This window comes from Alexandromys fortis, unplaced genomic scaffold (genome assembly GCF_014885135.2).
Source record: "Alexandromys fortis isolate MF-2015 unplaced genomic scaffold, M_Fortis_MF-2015_v1.1 scaffold_1, whole genome shotgun sequence".
Lineage (NCBI taxonomy): Eukaryota > Metazoa > Chordata > Mammalia > Rodentia > Cricetidae > Alexandromys > Alexandromys fortis.
This window is the reverse complement of record NW_026067927.1, coordinates 40584395-40601351: the sequence shown is the minus strand read 5'-3', so window position 1 is coordinate 40601351 and position 16957 is coordinate 40584395. Positions and strand designations below refer to the sequence as shown.

The 16957-nt window shown below is 49.7% G+C and overlaps 1 protein-coding gene across 5 annotated transcripts in view; it reads left to right on the top strand.

The window, feature by feature from the left end:
• The window catches only part of Ptch1 (patched 1), a 65767-nt gene that overhangs the window by 46259 nt on the left and 2551 nt on the right, over window positions 1-16957 (top strand). For all 5 annotated transcript variants that reach the window (XM_050143848.1, XM_050143845.1, XM_050143844.1 and 2 more), the window contains 8 exons: window positions 1902-2044; window positions 3841-4024; window positions 5700-5980; window positions 7834-7971; window positions 9811-9953; window positions 13676-13775; window positions 14235-14489; window positions 15839-16957. The exon at window positions 15839-16957 is cut by the window's right edge and continues 2551 nt beyond it. In XM_050143848.1, coding sequence (XP_049999805.1) covers window positions 1902-2044; window positions 3841-4024; window positions 5700-5980; window positions 7834-7971; window positions 9811-9953; window positions 13676-13775; window positions 14235-14489; window positions 15839-16381 — 1787 coding nt within the window. In that variant the 3' untranslated portion in view covers window positions 16382-16957. The remainder of the gene's footprint in view (window positions 1-1901; window positions 2045-3840; window positions 4025-5699; window positions 5981-7833; window positions 7972-9810; window positions 9954-13675; window positions 13776-14234; window positions 14490-15838) is intronic.

The following is a 16957-nucleotide window of genomic DNA, read 5'->3' as shown; positions in this document are numbered from 1 at the left end:
CTTTGGTTCATAAAATAACATCTGCTCACTGCTGCCTGTGCAAACCTTACTGTGAAAAAGTCTGTCTGAGACTGGAGATTTCCACGCTGGTGGTCCCTCTGTCTGCCTGCCCCTACCCCTGAAGTACGGGGCCCACGGGTGACCCAGCCTACATCCTGGAGACAATGCCCACATCATAATAGTGTTGGAGGGGAGCTTTTGTTTTATGGGCAGCCCTACTTCCTCCCGCTCCCCAACCCCAAACGCCTCACCATGCTAAGCATTCACAGAGCATATATTTTTGTTGTTTAGTTTGTGTTTTGTCTTTGAAGTCCCCCTAGTCCTGTCCTGAAATGAAGTAAAACACATCTCTCTAAGCAGATGTATCTGATACAGCAGGCACAGACAGGGCTCTTCTGAGCACCTGGGACTTAGGGGGTCTACTGGGGAGGGGGCTGGTGGGGGTGTTGGGGAGAGAGCCCTCCAGGCAGTGCTTAGACCCTAAGGCTGGGTCACCAGGGCCCTGTTTTCTAGTCCAACACGCTTATCTCTTTACAGCTGTAGCCAAAGTGTCAGGTCTGTAATGATGGTTTTGATTACAGAGGCCAAGCCCAGCTGTGTGTGGTGAGCTGGTGGGCTCCCCATCCCCCAAGCCCAGAAAGCTCTTTTCCTCCCCTCCCAGGGCTTGCGGTTTGTCATCTGTTCTCATAGAGCCTCCTTGTATTGGCCTGTGGCTTCCTGTTCTCAAACAGATCCAAATTCGCCCTGAGGTATTTCCCCGTGTTCCTTCTCCCCCCCACATATCCCTCCCCGCGGAAGGGTGGCAGAGAGGAAGAGAACAGGAGGAGAATGAATAGGTGTTGGCTGTGATCTTTACACAACCTGGCAGCGGAACCCACAGCTTGTATTAGCTACACAAGTCAAACAGATGGATCAGATTGACAGAGCTGTGTTTGCTCGCCCAGGCTCCAGGGGCAGCCAAGCTGCTGTTGGAGGTTGGGAGCTCGAATGGTAGAACTTCTGGTCCTGTTGGGGAACCCCTGACGCAGCTCCCTGTGTGGCATGCAATGGGTAGTGGATGTAGTGTGTGTCTTTCTCTTCTCCCTTGCTGCTTGATGGAATAGTCATGAAGTTAAAAGGAAAAAAAAAAAGAGTTGAGCTATAGCCATGGTGGAGCTCACCTTTCATGCCAGCACTTGGGAGGCAGAGGCAGGTGGATTTCTGTTAGTTCCAGGCCAGCCTCATCTATATAGTGAGGTTGAGGTGTAGGCCAAGGCAGGCAAGGATGGATACACAGTGAGACCTTGTCTGAAAAAAAGGGGATCTATCTTTCTTTCCTTCCTTCCTTCCTTCCTTCCTTCCTTCCTTCCTTCCTTCCTTCCTTCCTTCCTTCCTTCCTTTCTTAAAACAGGGTTACTTTATGTAGCTCTGGCTGTCCTGGATCTCAGCTATGTAGACCAGGCTGGCCTTCAACTCACAAAGATCCGCCATCTACGCTTCCTGAAATTAAAGGCTTGTGCCACCATTCCACCTCCCCTTTCTCTGTGTGTGTGTGTGTGTGTGTGTGTGTGTGTGTGTGTGTGCACGCATACATGCACAATAAAAGGCATTGCTGTTGGAGTTTCAGGCAGTTCTATTCCCTCCAAAGTGGGTTCTGGGATCTGAACTCGGATTCCCTAGAAGAGCAGCAAGGGCCCTGAGCCATCTATCCATCTCCTGGACTTTTGCTCCTCGGTTTGAGTAAACCGTGTGTTTTCTTGTCCCCCTAGCAGCGATTGGTTAGCATGGCAGTCCTTTCTTAAGTGAAAGAAAGCTGCAGATGGGGCCCCCGCCCTGCCCGCTGTCCTCAGCGTAATCCCTCAGAACCAGGCCCTCTTTCTTGGCCCAGGCTTTAATGTGTTGTACGCGTTTGCTGTTCACAGGACTTCAGGATGCCTTTGACAGTGACTGGGAAACTGGGAGGATCATGCCAAACAATTACAAAAATGGGTCGGACGATGGGGTCCTCGCCTACAAGCTCCTGGTGCAGACTGGCAGCCGAGACAAGCCCATCGACATCAGTCAGGTATCCTACTGTTCCACTGTGAACAACTTCTGGGCAGCTGACCTGCGGAAACTGGGCTGGCGGTGTGGGCTTCCCAGGTTGTCCCGTGAGGACCTGAAATGATAGGAGGTGGTAACTGTGTGACCCCAAGCTGGCCAGAAGGCTTCCCTTTCCCTTCTTGTCAAGAGAGGGGACGCCATAGCGATGATGGTGTTGACAGTGCAGGCTTTTCCCAGTGGCTCATCCTGTCATGGTCATCAGTATGGTGTATTCAGACAGGGGACAACAATGGATTTGTGGTTGGGTGGGTGGGCGGCTTAGGAGATCAGAGAGGTCACTTGGGCCCAAGAGTAGATGGTGAGTACAGGCAGCTTGCTGTGGCCTGAACATAGCAGACAGGTACGCAAACTGCCCACCTTGCTCACCCCTCAGGAGTGAAAGCTCTTCCCTTTGATAGTATTCTGTATCTGAAGCACCTGGACTCTAGCATATTTGGTTTCCTCAGGCATGTTCAGGGGTACGTTTGCACCCTGGATTTGGAGTGAGTTCTAGGCCTCTTTGTGGGTAGTAGTTTGCTTTCCCTGTCTTTGGACAGAAACCGTCGTGTTAATCATCTCGGCAGCTCTGTATACTATCTTTTCCCTTTTGCTGGCGCTAAAGGCGACAGATTTACAAAGTACATGGTTCAGTCATTGTGGAGTGTGAGGTTTGGTGCTTTATAGTGGCATGCAACAGGCTGTCAGGTCTGACAAGGGTATGGCAGACCAGCCTGCCTGACAGGATAGCAGAGACGTACTGAATTGGACTTAGGGATCAGGGAGTCTGTGGGATGCCTGTGGTGGGGCCAGGCACCAAGATACCATTTCCTCTCCCGGGAGAAAGAAGAGCATGCCGCGTGCACGGAGGCCAGGAGCTGTGCTATGTAATTCCAGAGACAGTCTGAGGACCTACAGTTGTTAGCGATCCCGTGGATTAATTGAATCCAGATCCCTGCCGTCTACGTCTCTCCCTCTCTTCCACGCTCTTTATTCCTCCACACTCTTTCTCTGTGAGCTGCTGTCACTGGTGATTTTCATTTTGTTAAAAAAGACCGAACGTTGGAAGGAGGCCTGGACCTAAAGTAAACAGGAAATTTTTTTTCGGTGTATCTACCATATTTATAATCCGCACTTCGTCTCATAGTGTCTTTGACTCGAGTAAAGCCCACAAGATCTACTGTGGGAGCAGATGTGGCCCTTGAATCTGACCAGGGCTCAGAAGTGAGATTATTCAGAGAGGCCCTGGCTTTGCATCATTGTCTTCCCCTCTCTGGCAGTGGGCATTTTTTGAATGTGCAGGTCATCGGAGGCTGTGTTAGCAAAATTTATACAGATGTTGTTTTATTTTATAGCCCCTGCATTTACTGGGTGGTATTTCCTTCAGTGTTAACAACAGAGGTTAACTACACACAGACGTGGATGGGGATGCTTGCCAGGTTCCCCCCCTCCCTGCCCCTCCTATAAATATGTTTTTCCAGATTGTTCATTACCCGCCTTGGCTGCAGCCAGTCTCTTTTAGCATTCAGATTTAATTGGTTCAGCCGATTCCTGGGCCATCTGCAGTACCGTGTGTTTGCTGTAAACACACTGGTGATTGCATCCCCCAATAAGTGCATTTTGAAAGACATCAAAGGTATTCTTGTGGGACTTGGGGCACTGTCAAGCCATGGGTATTCTGCTGTTTGTTGGAAAAGTGGGTACAGAGCTCTGGTCTCCCAGCAGGAGTGTGTTTTACCCCACAGCCCGCTCTGAATGACCTCTGTTCTTCCTGTTTTGTAGCTGACTAAACAGCGTCTGGTGGATGCAGACGGCATCATTAATCCCAGCGCTTTCTACATCTACCTGACGGCCTGGGTCAGCAACGACCCCGTGGCTTACGCCGCCTCCCAGGCCAACATCCGGCCTCACCGACCAGAGTGGGTCCACGACAAAGCCGACTACATGCCGGAGACCAGGCTGAGGAGTAAGTAGCCGTCTGTCCAGAGAGGCTGGGCTTTCTCAGAGGCTCCTTTCGCTGCTGCCTCGAGCTCAGCCACAGCCTCCTTCGCTGACACTACCCAGGGTTCAAAAGTGTAAATAGAACAATATATTTCTCTTAGTTTAAAACTCCGGGAGACAGATGAGGGTGTGTAATGGAATACAGCCCTGCACTCTCACATTGAGAAATAAGCGTTTCTAACCTCCTTTTGTAGCTCGAACGCCAGGCGTTTCCCCTGATGCCAGCTGTTCCATGTGAAAGTGGGGGACGCCTCCACGCTGAGTGTTATTTTACTATTGCCGAGTTTTATCGCTAGGGATTATATGTTTATCTTAACTTTGTCAACTCTGGTGTTGAAGGGATTTTTGGCATGTTGGGTCATTTCTATAAGCCACCAAGCACCTGTGCTCTGTCAGAGCTGTTTAAACTGGACAAGAAAAGTCTGTATACATCAGTGTTCTCCTCTTCCCTTCACCCCTAAGCCCGGGGTTTGAAAGGTGGCTCTGTGTGGATTTAGTCTGCATTTATGTTAGAGATGTTAGTAGCAGCGTAGGCTTTGGGTGTGGGGCCAAGAGAAGACATGAGAAAGAAGACGGGTCCCTTTGCAAACGGGGCAGGCAGCTCTCTGAACTCCCCTGTACTAACCCCCAGAGACTGGTGGCAAGCAGCCAAGGCCTGTCTTAATGAAAATTTATAGTTGAGATTATAATAGGGGCACATCATGTTTAGCAAGTCAACTGAATGACCCCAAAGGGTGTGGAACACACAGGGCAGTAACTAAATGCTTGTTGTGTGAGGATTTCTTCCCCTCTTGCTGAAGACTTAGCATTGCATTAGAAAAGCGGGAAAGGTTTAAGTCGCCAGGTCACTAAAGGACAAGAAGAGTCAAGTGTCTTTTTCTGCAAGGCATGACTCTGGGATTATTTGGGTCTTACAAATGGTCAGGGAGAGCAAGTTGGACGTGGAAACGAAAGGTCGACATTTAAGTCCTACTACGGCATTTAGAGTTCTCACAAATGGTAGCTGCTTCTGGAATAATAAAATCAGAGGCTTAAAAATATAGATTACAGGGCCTTCCACTGCCCATCCCATTCTTACCCCGTTGCTACCACCTGATAAAATCAAAGGGTTGGTTCTGGGCTCAGGACATGGCTCAGTGGGTATGAGCTTGCCACACAAGTGTGAGGGCTGGGTTTGAATCCCCAGAACCCACATGAAGCTGGGTGTGGTAGCGCATCTGTAATCCCAGTGCATAAGGCAAGATGAGACGGGGTGGGAAATGTGTCTGGGAGCTTCAGGGCCAGCCAGCCTGGAGTATGCACAGCAAGCAGCAAGAGACTTTTGACTGAGAAGGTAGAAGGAGAAGATTGACATCCAGGGTCGCTCTCTGACCTCCACACGTGTGCCTGAATGCACAACCATGCTCACACGCGAACACACACAGTGAGAACAAATGGATTGTTAGTGAGAAGTTTTAAACCGACTCTGAATGTTGCAAAGGCCCAGAATCATTGTTTGTCCGTTTTGTTGGAACATTGGGTAATGAATGCATTTTGGGGGGGTTCCCGTCTCTGTATTTCACATCCAGCATCTGTGGCGTTGGGGTGGCGGAGGCTCTTCACCCGGGAGCCCTCACTCACACCGCTTCTCCTTTGTCCAGTCCCAGCCGCGGAACCTATCGAGTACGTTCAGTTCCCTTTCTACCTCAATGGCCTACGAGACACCTCAGACTTCGTGGAAGCCATCGAAAAAGTGAGGATCATCTGTAAGAACTACACGAGCTTGGGGCTGTCCAGCTACCCCAACGGCTACCCCTTCCTGTTCTGGGAGCAGTACATTAGCCTGCGCCACTGGCTGCTGCTGGCCATCAGCGTGGTGCTGGCCTGCACGTTCCTAGTGTGCGCGGTCTTCCTGCTGAACCCCTGGACGGCTGGGATCATTGTGAGTTTACCATAAGGGTCTTTATAGAAGTCGGATTCCTTTTGGCATAGCTCTTTCTGCAGCCGGGAAGTTTTGTTTATGTCTGGGCCCTTGGAGGAGGAGGGTATAGATTGCATCATCTGTAAGATATTTATTCTACTTGAGGTGGTGAGGTTCATGGGGAAGGTAGAGCCCCTAATGGCCGGAATCTGTGTCCCCTCTCACACAGCATTAAAACGTCCTCTTGTAAGATAGGAGACTTTGTAAGCCCACTGCGTAAAGGCACTGAAATTTTATTAAAGAAAAATAACCAAAGCATAACAGTTTGCTAATTCTGAACTCTTATTTAGAGCCTCATCCCAGCCCTAACCATGTGTGGCTGTGTGTTACGAGGAAGCATGCACAGAGAAGTTAGGACAGTTGCAGGGGTGGGGGTGACACCTGGGCCCTTTGCACAATGAACACTGACTCCTGGGGGAATGGAACTGCCTGCCTCTCATTGCCAGTTTACCCTCAGATTTGAAGTGAGTGTCATGTAGAGACTGAAATCCTGGCATTGTTTAAAGTTCTGTGAACTGTGGTATAGCCTTTAAAATGCCAGAATTACAAAAACAGGTTTTGTTTCTGTGCTGAGTCTGGGCAACAGGTACATGAAAGGTAAATGTTTAGTCTGCAGAGGTCTTCGCAGCACTTAAGCCATGGACGGCATCCATCTTCCACTGTTCCTCCCAACCTCTGCCACCACCCACTGCCCTATCCCCAAGCGAGAAAGTTCATTTTCTCTCCTTCCTCCTTGTGGCGGAAGTGTGGGGGGAGGGAGGTTCACAAGAACCTCCTTGGCCCAAGAAACTCCAAAGTTCTGCACTCATTTTTAAAAGGAAGATGAAAGGCTCTGAAGCCTTCCCTTAAACCTGAGGGTCTGTGCTGTGACTCCTGGCCGCCCCCATCTCTTGAAAGCACAAAGGCCCCGTAACCTGACACGTGTCCCCAGTTTCTTCCTTTGGTCTCCAACCAAAGCACAGTTCCTTTACCTACAAAAACCTTTATCCACCCCATCCTATCCGCCTTCTCTAGGTTACAGACTATAACAATCAAAAATACTGCACTATGAACTCACTTTCTGGTGCTTACGGTTAAAGACTTGTTGTGAACCACAGTAGCCCTAGGTATTGGCTCTGGGAGCCCTGTGTGCCAGAGACTGCCGGGGCTCAGCTTGGGTCTATTAAAGCAGTACTATATTTGAGTCACCTACGTGCACCCCCTGTATTGTGTTACTGAGTTGTCTCTAGTAACTGTTGCTGATGAAATAATGATGGGTAAAGGCTGGACTCTCATGTTCTACTTCTTCATAGATGGCTCAGGGTGTGCTCCCTTCCTAGGATAGGAATATTAGAAAAATAATTTGCAAAGAGTATTAAACTGGTGGATAGGAAGATAGCTCGGTCAGGCTGGGTGTGGCGGTGTGTGACGAAGGAGGAGGCCTGACCAGCCTGGCTAGCCTGATAGTAAACTCCAGGTCTCAGTGAGAGACCCTGTCTTAGTGGAGGCTCCAGAGAACACCTCCCAGCTTTAGTTCTAGCTTCCATGTGTGTGCATGCACATACAAATACACACCATGCACAAACACACACACACACACACACACAACTTTGTCTTAAACCTTTTTTTAGCCTGGACAGTAAGTTGTCCTAACATCTCCTTTGCAGTAGGAAGTTGAAATATAAGACATGAAGTTGTCCAGAGGTAAAGGAAGTCAGTATTTTTCCATAGTATTTCAATGACAGGTACATTGTTGCTCCCATGTTGTGATTGTTGGTTTGCCCCTCCTAGTGTACCTGGTACCACCTTACTAATTGCTGTGTGCCTTTTTCAAGGTCATGGTCCTGGCTTTGATGACAGTTGAGCTCTTCGGCATGATGGGCCTCATTGGAATCAAGCTGAGCGCTGTGCCTGTGGTCATCCTGATTGCGTCTGTCGGCATCGGAGTGGAGTTCACCGTCCACGTGGCTTTGGTATGGGGCCTTCTTAACCTGGGCCTTCGTCTCCCGTATGTCAAGCACAGTTTTCCCTACAGAGTCCGAAATGTTTGAGGGTTCTTAGTCCCTTGGGGAGTCCTACCTAAGATACACAGGGAGTGAAAAGGACTGCACGCCACTGCAGTGTGTAAGGGCTGTACACATCGATACGGTTTTCTGACCAGTAGCACTCCTATCCCGGAGTTCTCACTGTTGTCCCGAGACAGTCTGTGTTTAGGTGAACATCCACACGGTTTTAAGTACAGTCATAAAGTGGAGATAAATACAACAAGACCACCCCCAGAGGCCTGGTGGGGATAGCGTAATTGAGGGTGAGGTGAGTTGGCTGCCGCAGAAATACCCTGGGGCCTGTGACTGAGCTCAGGTGCACAGCCCTGCAGAGCCTGCTCTTCCACCTCAGCCCACCCAGCTCTGTAGACCTCCCAGTTCTGATGCTTCCATGCAGCAGAACACAAGAACCAGGGACGCTTTCACTGGGGTCTTGGCCTTCTGTTTTTACACACTGCCTGTGTTGGAAGAAATTAACCTGAGAGAGAGGCTAGAATCCAATAGATGAGCCAGCTATCCACACTGATGAGAAAATTGGTTGAAAGCCTTGCAGCAAGCGGTGTGCAGTTTACGTTCTGACTACAGCTGTGCTCACATCTCGAGTACCTGGGGCTAATAGAGACATTCAGTAAATACGCATTGACCGGTATAGTGTTTGCAATGCCCCAGCTGGAAACTCAGCTCTCGGCCAGAACTAAGGGATGCTGGCTTTGCTTTTCCAGCATGTGCTTGGAGCTGAGCATGTGGTGTATGCCTTCTGCAGCCTCTCAGAGCTGTGATTGCACTCACAGGTTGTGGATTGGCTGTTCAGAAGGAATGTTTTGAAGCTATTAGTAAGATGATGATTTAGAGTCAGTATATTAGGTAGGTGTGTGTGCACGCGCGCGCACACACACACTTGCAGAGGCTGGAGGGTTACAAATACTCTTATTGAGGCAGAGTCCAGAGATCTATCTGCCGGGATTATAAGCCTGGACCACCATGCTTTGGGTTTTGTTCAAGATATGCATCATCACTAACTGTGGCTCAATATGAATGGGGCGTTGTCGTGAAACCAAGTACACATTCTAGCAGCTAAGCAGTAAAATCTTGAGCATATGTTTTAGAGAGAAAGGTAGAGGCAGCCTCCAATATTTCAGGCAGACCTGAGGCTGAGACTTTAGCTCAGTTGGTGGAGGACTTGCCTGGCTAGTAAAAGCTCCCAGCTACCTGTAACTCTAGCTCCATTGGATCTCATGTCCTCTTTCCTGTTTTCTGTGGGCACCGGGCAAGCACATGGTACACAGACATACACCCATATGCATAATACTTTTCTTTAGAAGACCTAATAAACAATGCTTTATTTCTTTAATATCATGACATTAAAAAAACAATCATCCTTTTGGCTTTATTGCTACATTTTTGATTTTTTTTTTTTAAACAATAGAATAGTTTCTTCGTAGTGTCTCCACCTACCTAACATGAACTTAAGAATTACTTCTGGGGTGGGGGGTTATAGCTGGGTTGGTAATATGCTTGCCTCACCTGCTGGAGGCGCCAGGCTCTATCCCCAGCACCCCATAAACCAGGCATAGTAGCACACACCTGTAAACCTAAGCACTCTACGTGGAGCCAGGGGGATTAAGCACAGGGTCGTTCTTGTGTAATAGTGAGTTTGAAACCAACCTGAGATACAAGAGAAGATGATAAAACCCAGGTGTAGACAGAGCTGAGCACTTCACCACGTGCATCCAGGAATGTGACCGTCTCCCTTCTTCCTTTGCTCAGGCCTTTCTGACAGCCATTGGTGACAAGAACCACAGGGCTATGCTTGCCCTGGAGCACATGTTCGCTCCTGTTCTGGACGGTGCTGTGTCCACTCTGCTGGGCGTATTGATGCTTGCAGGGTCCGAATTTGATTTCATTGTCAGGTAAGCAGAAGTGGAGTACAGAGCCTTTGTGTCTTATTCCTCTGTCCGGTCGGTGGCGCATCTCAGCCTGTCTGAGGCACACAGACGAGCTCTCTCAGAAGCTTTCTAGTCTCGCAGTATCTTGGAAAACGGAAGGGCAAAGGTTAGAGCAGAGGCAACCCCACAACCTGAAGCTAGAGTCACCTGGTATCCCAGGTGTTGAGGTTCCAGTTACATCTACAGAGAGATGACTGCGGGTTCTGATAATTAGCTATGTTCGGCTTTGGTCTTCTCTCCTTCAGAACTGTGGGAGGGGCTGGGGGTGTAGCTCAGTGGAGGGCTCGGCCTGCACGAAGCCTTGGGTTCTGTTCCCCACACCACGTAAAGCAGGTGTGGGAAGCTTAGCCCTGTAGCCCCAGTCCTTGGCTGTGTATTATTGAGTTTGAGGACAGACAGAGACGCATGAGACCCTGCCTTAAAATGTAGGAAGAAAACTTAGCATACCTCCAGTGTGGTCAGCTAGCTGTAAACTTTACACAGGCAATGAGTACAGTGTACCCAGATTGTGTGTTTGGGTCCCTTCTGAGTCTTCGTCAGTGCTGAACCTCTGACTTCAGGGACTCCAAACCTGGCCTGTGTACTCCTCTTGGATCACAAGGCAGGATTTTGCTACTTGGTATGGATGGGTAAGATGGTGACTTTTCCAAAGTATAAAAGACAGTGAGTTTTCATTTTGAAAAAGAGTCTTAAGATTGGAACTAGAAGGAAACTGTACTCTCTCAACAGTGCTGTTGACTTCACAAGGTGTCTGCTCCTAGGTAGAAAACCATGGTATGTTGCAAAGAGGCCAATCCAGCGTCCTCAGTATGTAAGATACTAGCGTGTCTTTAGAATAAGGCAGAGCCCAGAGACTGTATACAATGCGCCACACATCTGGAGAGATTACCTAATCAAGCTGTTCTTGGTAGCATTGTTTGGTTTTTCTTTTATTGGTACTCTTCAAAACAGAATTGCACTGTGCTTCACTCTGGGCTAAAACTTCTGTAGAGTTTGACTGCTCCTCAGACCATGCCTTAGGAAAAACACTACTGTGTGTTTAAGGCAGGAAAGAGTGAGGAAGACTAGAAAATGGTTTTTAAGGGGTTGGGGGTTGGGGGTTTTGTTTATGAAACAAGTCTCTTGTAGTTTAGGTTTGCTTCATACTTGTGATGTAGCAGAGAATAGCCTTGAACTGCTGATTGTCCTGCCTCAGCCCCCGAAGTGCTAGAAGTATTGGCGTGTGCCACCACATCTGGTTCTCATCAAGATTTACACTTACACAGGACAGCCAAGGAGGGAAGCTCACCTTTCCAAACGAAAAGAGGGCTTTTAGCTAGAAGTTGTAGCTGAAGATTAATACAAAACAAGCATTAGCTACATTGGGGGTGTAGCTCAGTGATACAGCAAGTACCTGGCTAAGGTGCATGGGGCGAGCCAGTTCAATCCCCACCACCAGAGGAGGAAAAAGAAAGGATCAGTCTTGAGGCATAGCCCACTGGGCAGCCAAGCTTCCAGAGTATCCATCTTTCTGGATGAGGACATGGTTGGCTCACTGTTTGGGGGTAGAGTAAGCTGAGATTGGCTCATTTCAGTGTAGACCAGCATTCTCTGTGAGACGCTTCCTGATCATCTGGGGCTGTTAGTGCAGACTGACAGGGGCCTTTCCAGACAGCTCTCAGGTGAGCCGGAGCATGTGAGTTTTCACACAGCCTACTGACAGGTTAGCAAATTGGTCAGTAGAGTCTCCTTTGCCAAACACTGGTGAGGTAGCTGGCTTGATTTAGATCTTGATTTGGGTTTGCCTTGTTTTAAATGGTTGGTTTGGCATTTCTCTGCATGCCCTTACACAGGTTCTAGCTTTGTCTTTCTGGTACAAAGCTTTGGCATGGACTCTGGGCTCTTCCAACACAAAGGTGATACCAGCCTCTTGAGTGCCATTTTTTTGTGACTACTGGCAAGTAGCACATAACCTTCTTGGTTGTGTGGTGTATACTCTGCTGGGATTGGGAGAATCAAGTCTCGACAGGCAGTTCAAAGCCAAGAGAAATAAATGGAGGGAGGGTGTGCTGGAACCTTGCAGGTTAGCCGAGAAGCCAGCGCCCAGCTCTACAATGGACACAACAAAGCAGAGCCCATTTCCTCGCTGTCCTCGCTGGGGCTGTGCTCCTCCCCTCCCAGAGATATCAGGGTTCCTGTTTCAAGCACTTAGAAGGGCTTCCCATTTTCTAAAACAGGGCGGATAAAGTCCTCACCGGAGTTGAATAGATGAGCAGACACTGTATACATGAAGCCGTCAGGAATCTAATTGGTCTGTTTATGCTGCAGCTAGATGGATGGGATGCAAATGTCTTAATGCCTGCCGCTGATATATGCCTCCGCTGAAAGTCCCACAGTTTACGTTAGAGCAAGACGTTGGCGGCTTGGGTTTTTACTAATGCAACTCAGCGGGTTTTAGTGTTTACAATAGCTGTGAGGTATTTGTATTTTTATAGGGATTCTCTCTCCTTTCATCTGATGTCAGAACATACATAGACATTGGCATTGCAGGGTGGCTGTTCAGTTTTATGGTCCGGGGCACCATTTACAGATAGATATTTGGCCCTCCCTCTTTCTTTCCAGAACATCCTAACCCCACCCCACCCCCCCAGCCCAGTTCCATCAAAGCCCTAGAAATCATTAGTTCCAGAGAAGCATCCTTGCGTGGAGCGTGCGCCCTCCAGCTGTGCAGAGTGCTGGCCAGAGGCGGTCCCTGGCTGACAGGTTTACCTTGGGTATTCTTGAAGGATCCCAGACCTTTAGCCCTCAATGGTGGGAACGCAGAACTCGCTCTCCACTCTCCCTCTTCTGCCGTGGTGCTTCAGCCTTTCTGTTTGAATTGGCTGACGCAAAACAAGAGTATTCAGAGATGCTAAAGTGTTCAACAAAAGATTGGCCCGCAGAGCAGCCTGCCATTGTGGAGTGCCCTCGCCCCGCACAATGCCCCGGCTCCCACAGAATGGGCAGCGTTTTCTTTGCAGAGCTGGTTCCTGTGTTCTAAAAAAAGGTTGCAATCGGAGCTATTTGGTAAAACTGGAACCCAGAGAATTCTAGGCAGAAAGTTGTGATTAATGAAAGCCCAGGGAAACCCTTACCTGATGCGCCGGAGACTTAATTAGAGATTCTGCCTTAAGAGGCAGGGGCATTTCACAGTGGATTAGCTGCCTGCAGAAGCGGGCTGCTTTTCCTCCTGGGCCAAATTGTTTAAATTCTACACCCTTCACTTCATTTGTTTAAATTCTACACCCTTCACTTCATTTGTTTGCTTCTGCTGGGTTTTCGTGAGCGGGGCCCCTCGGCATTGTCTCTGTGCTTTCAGGATGTTCAGCCATTCATTTCACATTCCATATTTCTGTGTTGGTGGAACACGTTCATAAATAACATTACAGGCATGAGATTTCAGCAAATTAACAAACTAATTTTTTTTTTCCTTTCATGAACTTACACTCTAGTATGTGGACCGTCCTCCTCGGACTCGTAGGGTTAAAAAAGAACAAAACCCCACGCTAATCTTGTGTTAGAGTTTGAACTGCAGTTTTGTGGCTGACTTTTCAGAGCAGTGGGATTGTTGAGCCTGAGCCCTTGGTGCAGAGTAACATTTGGGTGCCTGGAGGGCAGAACGCGCTTGCTTTTCACGCTGACGGTCCCACTTCCCTTTTGTTTTCCAGATACTTCTTTGCTGTCCTGGCGATCCTCACCGTCTTGGGGGTTCTCAATGGACTGGTTTTGCTGCCTGTCCTCCTGTCCTTCTTTGGACCCTGTCCTGAGGTCAGTGATTACCAGGGTGAGGCATTCATCCCGCAAGCCACCTCCTTTCCCCAGTCCCCATTTAGATATTTAGGTTCTGCTGATGGCGTGACCTCTTTAGTAAATATTGAGCAACAGTGGCTGTTTTACTGTTCCGCTTGATAGCTCAGGCTGGGGGTTCGGGAGCAAACTTTGCTTTAGGTCAGCGGATGGGCAGCTTTAGTCTTGGGGATATGTAAAGGAAGGTTTTCTACTTCAGATAAGTGTGTGGGCTTAACAGGCGTAAAAGGCATCCATCCTGCCTCTCTGGCACTGTTTTTATGCCAGTATCTTGAAGGTCTGCCGGATGGCAGGGAGAGGGGAGAAGATGCAGGATGATGTGTGGGTTCTTCTGTCAGGTGACAGAGGATAATGAACTTTTAAGATAGGCCAACAGATAAACGAAATGTAACACTTTTAATTGGGAATCTCCGTAAACAGGTGTCTCCAGCCAATGGCCTGAACCGGCTGCCCACTCCTTCGCCTGAGCCACCCCCGAGTGTTGTGCGGTTTGCAGTGCCTCCCGGTCACATGAACAATGGGTCTGATTCTTCTGACTCGGAGTACAGCTCGCAGACCACTGTGTCTGGCATCAGCGAGGAGCTCAGGCACTATGAGGCACAGCAGGGTTCCGGAGGTCCTGCCCACCAAGTGATTGTGGAAGCCACAGAGAACCCCGTCTTTGCCCGGTCCACTGTGAGTCACCTGGGGTACTGGGAAGGATTCCTCTTTCCTCTGGCAGTGGGCCAGGAGGTCCAGGGGAGGTCCAGGGAGATCTGAGCAGCAGATCTCGCAGACGGATGGGTGCAGGAGAAAAGTGTATACACCAGGTCAGATCACAGGAAGCTGCCAGCATGCCATTCTTTGTGAACTATGGCTGAAGCGGCAGTGTCCACATTGTTGCAGGGAGGCATAGCTTGCCTAGAGTAAATACTCAAAGCCCTGGGGCTCATCCCCAGCCCCACCCTTAGTCAGCGTGGACTCAGCTGCAGCCCGTTACCCCTTTTCCCCTTTCTGTCCTTCTACCCCACCTACCATTTCAGAATATGAGGAAATGGAATAAAAGTATTGTACTGCCATGAGAAGCTTTTTTTTTCTTCTCATCTCTATTACCTTTAATTGGCCTTGGTACAAAATTATTTTAATTATTATCTAAGGCTTTCCCATAGCTTTGTGGCTTCAAGCTCTGACTGTTGTAGATGCCTGGAGATCTGTTGACGCTCAGAAGCATTCTGAGTTCTTCCCTTAATTCCAGAGGGCAGTGAGGAGTCGACAGGCTCCTTCCTTATCCACCCTAGCCCCCCCCCCCCCAGCACACATTGATTTCCCCACGCCCCCCCCGCCCCCCCCCCCCCCCCCCCCCCCCCCCCCCCCCCCCCCCCTACTCCCCCCCCCCCCCCCCCCCCCCCCGCCCTCATGACGATGCCCTGCTGAGCTGCAGTGTGAATCTGGTTTTGGTCAGCGGGAGCCTAAAAATAGGTACAAGCTCAATGACTTTGAAGTTGGTCACGGTCCTTTTGATTGATGTGGCCACTGTGTTGCTCGGGCTTTGTACAGAGACCCAGAAACCAGATTCCTAATGGCCAGGCAGAGACAAATGCGTCTAACAGAACTATCAGTGATGGCAGAAGTTTGCATTCTGTTCTTCAGTATGTTAGCTCCTGGCCACACCTGGCTTGGGTCTGGGGGGCGGGTCAGGTGAAGCAAGGCTAATATATGACCCAGACACTGGAACCTTTAAGTCTCTTAAAGCTACTGTATATGATTGCTTATGTACCAATACTCCACCCTGCCTCTTGGCCATACAGGGCCAGACACTTAGCAGTATTTTTGTGGAACAGAACCCAGGGTCTGGAGAGACTGGTCAGTTGGGTAGCTGGTTTGTGGATGTTCCTGAAGCTGTGGGCAGCAGCTATATGCCTCCAGGCAGCTGTGCTGGAGCAGGCAGGATCCACACCCTGGATGTTACTAAAGGAGTGGGTTTTCCTCTGTGGGTGGAAGGACATCACTTTGCCTCCCTGTGCTCACCTGAGTCACCTCTGCAGGTGGTCCATCCTGAACCGAGACATCACCCTCCCTTGGACCCTCGACAGCAGCCGCACCTGGACTCTGGCTCCTTGTCCCCCGGACGACAAGGCCAGCAGCCTCAAAGGGACCCCCCTAGAGAAGGCTTGCGGCCACCCCCGTACAGACCGCGCAGAGACGCTTTTGAGTTTTCTACTGAAGGGCGTTCTGGCCCTAGCAATAGGGACCGCTCAGGCCCCCGTGGGACCCGTTCTCACAACCCTCGGAACCCGACGTCCGCTGCCATGGGCAGCTCTGTGCCCAGCTATGGCCAGCCCATCACCACTGTGACGGCTTCCGCGTCTGTCACTGTCACTGTGCATCCGCCACCAGGGCCCGGACGCCACCCCCGAGGGGGACCCTGTCCGGGCTATGAGAGCTACCCTGAGACTGACCACGGGGTGTTCGAGGACCCCCATGTGCCTTTTCATGTCAGGTGCGAGAGGAGGGACTCGAAGGTGGAGGTCATAGAGCTGCAGGACGTGGAGTGTGAGGAGAGGCCGTGGGGAAGCAGCTCCGACTGAGGCGTGTGCCCCAGGGGTGCTCTCCAGGGTTTCCTGAGCACTAGCACACCCCAGACTGGACCCTGGGGGACCTTTCCTCCCCAAGGCAAGGCTGGTGCGGCCAAACCAATACAGTTCCAAGCTGGATCTCTTCTCACTAGTAATCTCTTGAAAGCAGTTTAGCGGCGTTGCCTTGCGCCTGTTTGCCGCCGCCGGCAGCAGTTCTAAGGAGCACGCAGATGACCCTGCAAGGTGAAGACAGGTGAAATGAATTTAGCTCCACAGTCAGCCCACTGTAGAGTTCCTGTGCTCTCAGTGTCCACCCGGAGTTAGGGGCTGTGCGGTGTGAGAGGCGCACAGCTCTGTGGTCGTGACCGTGATGTGACTTCCTTTTTTGTTTTCTTTTAAAGGGTAATTAAAATCTGAAGCAAAGAGGCCAAAGATTGGAAAAAAAAACAAAACAAAACAAAACAAACCCCGCCCCCACCTCTTTCCAGTACTGACTGCTTGAAGAGAACTGCTTGGAATTATGGGAAAGCAGTTCATTGTTACTGTAATTGATTGTATTATTTTGTGAAATATTTCTATAAATATTTA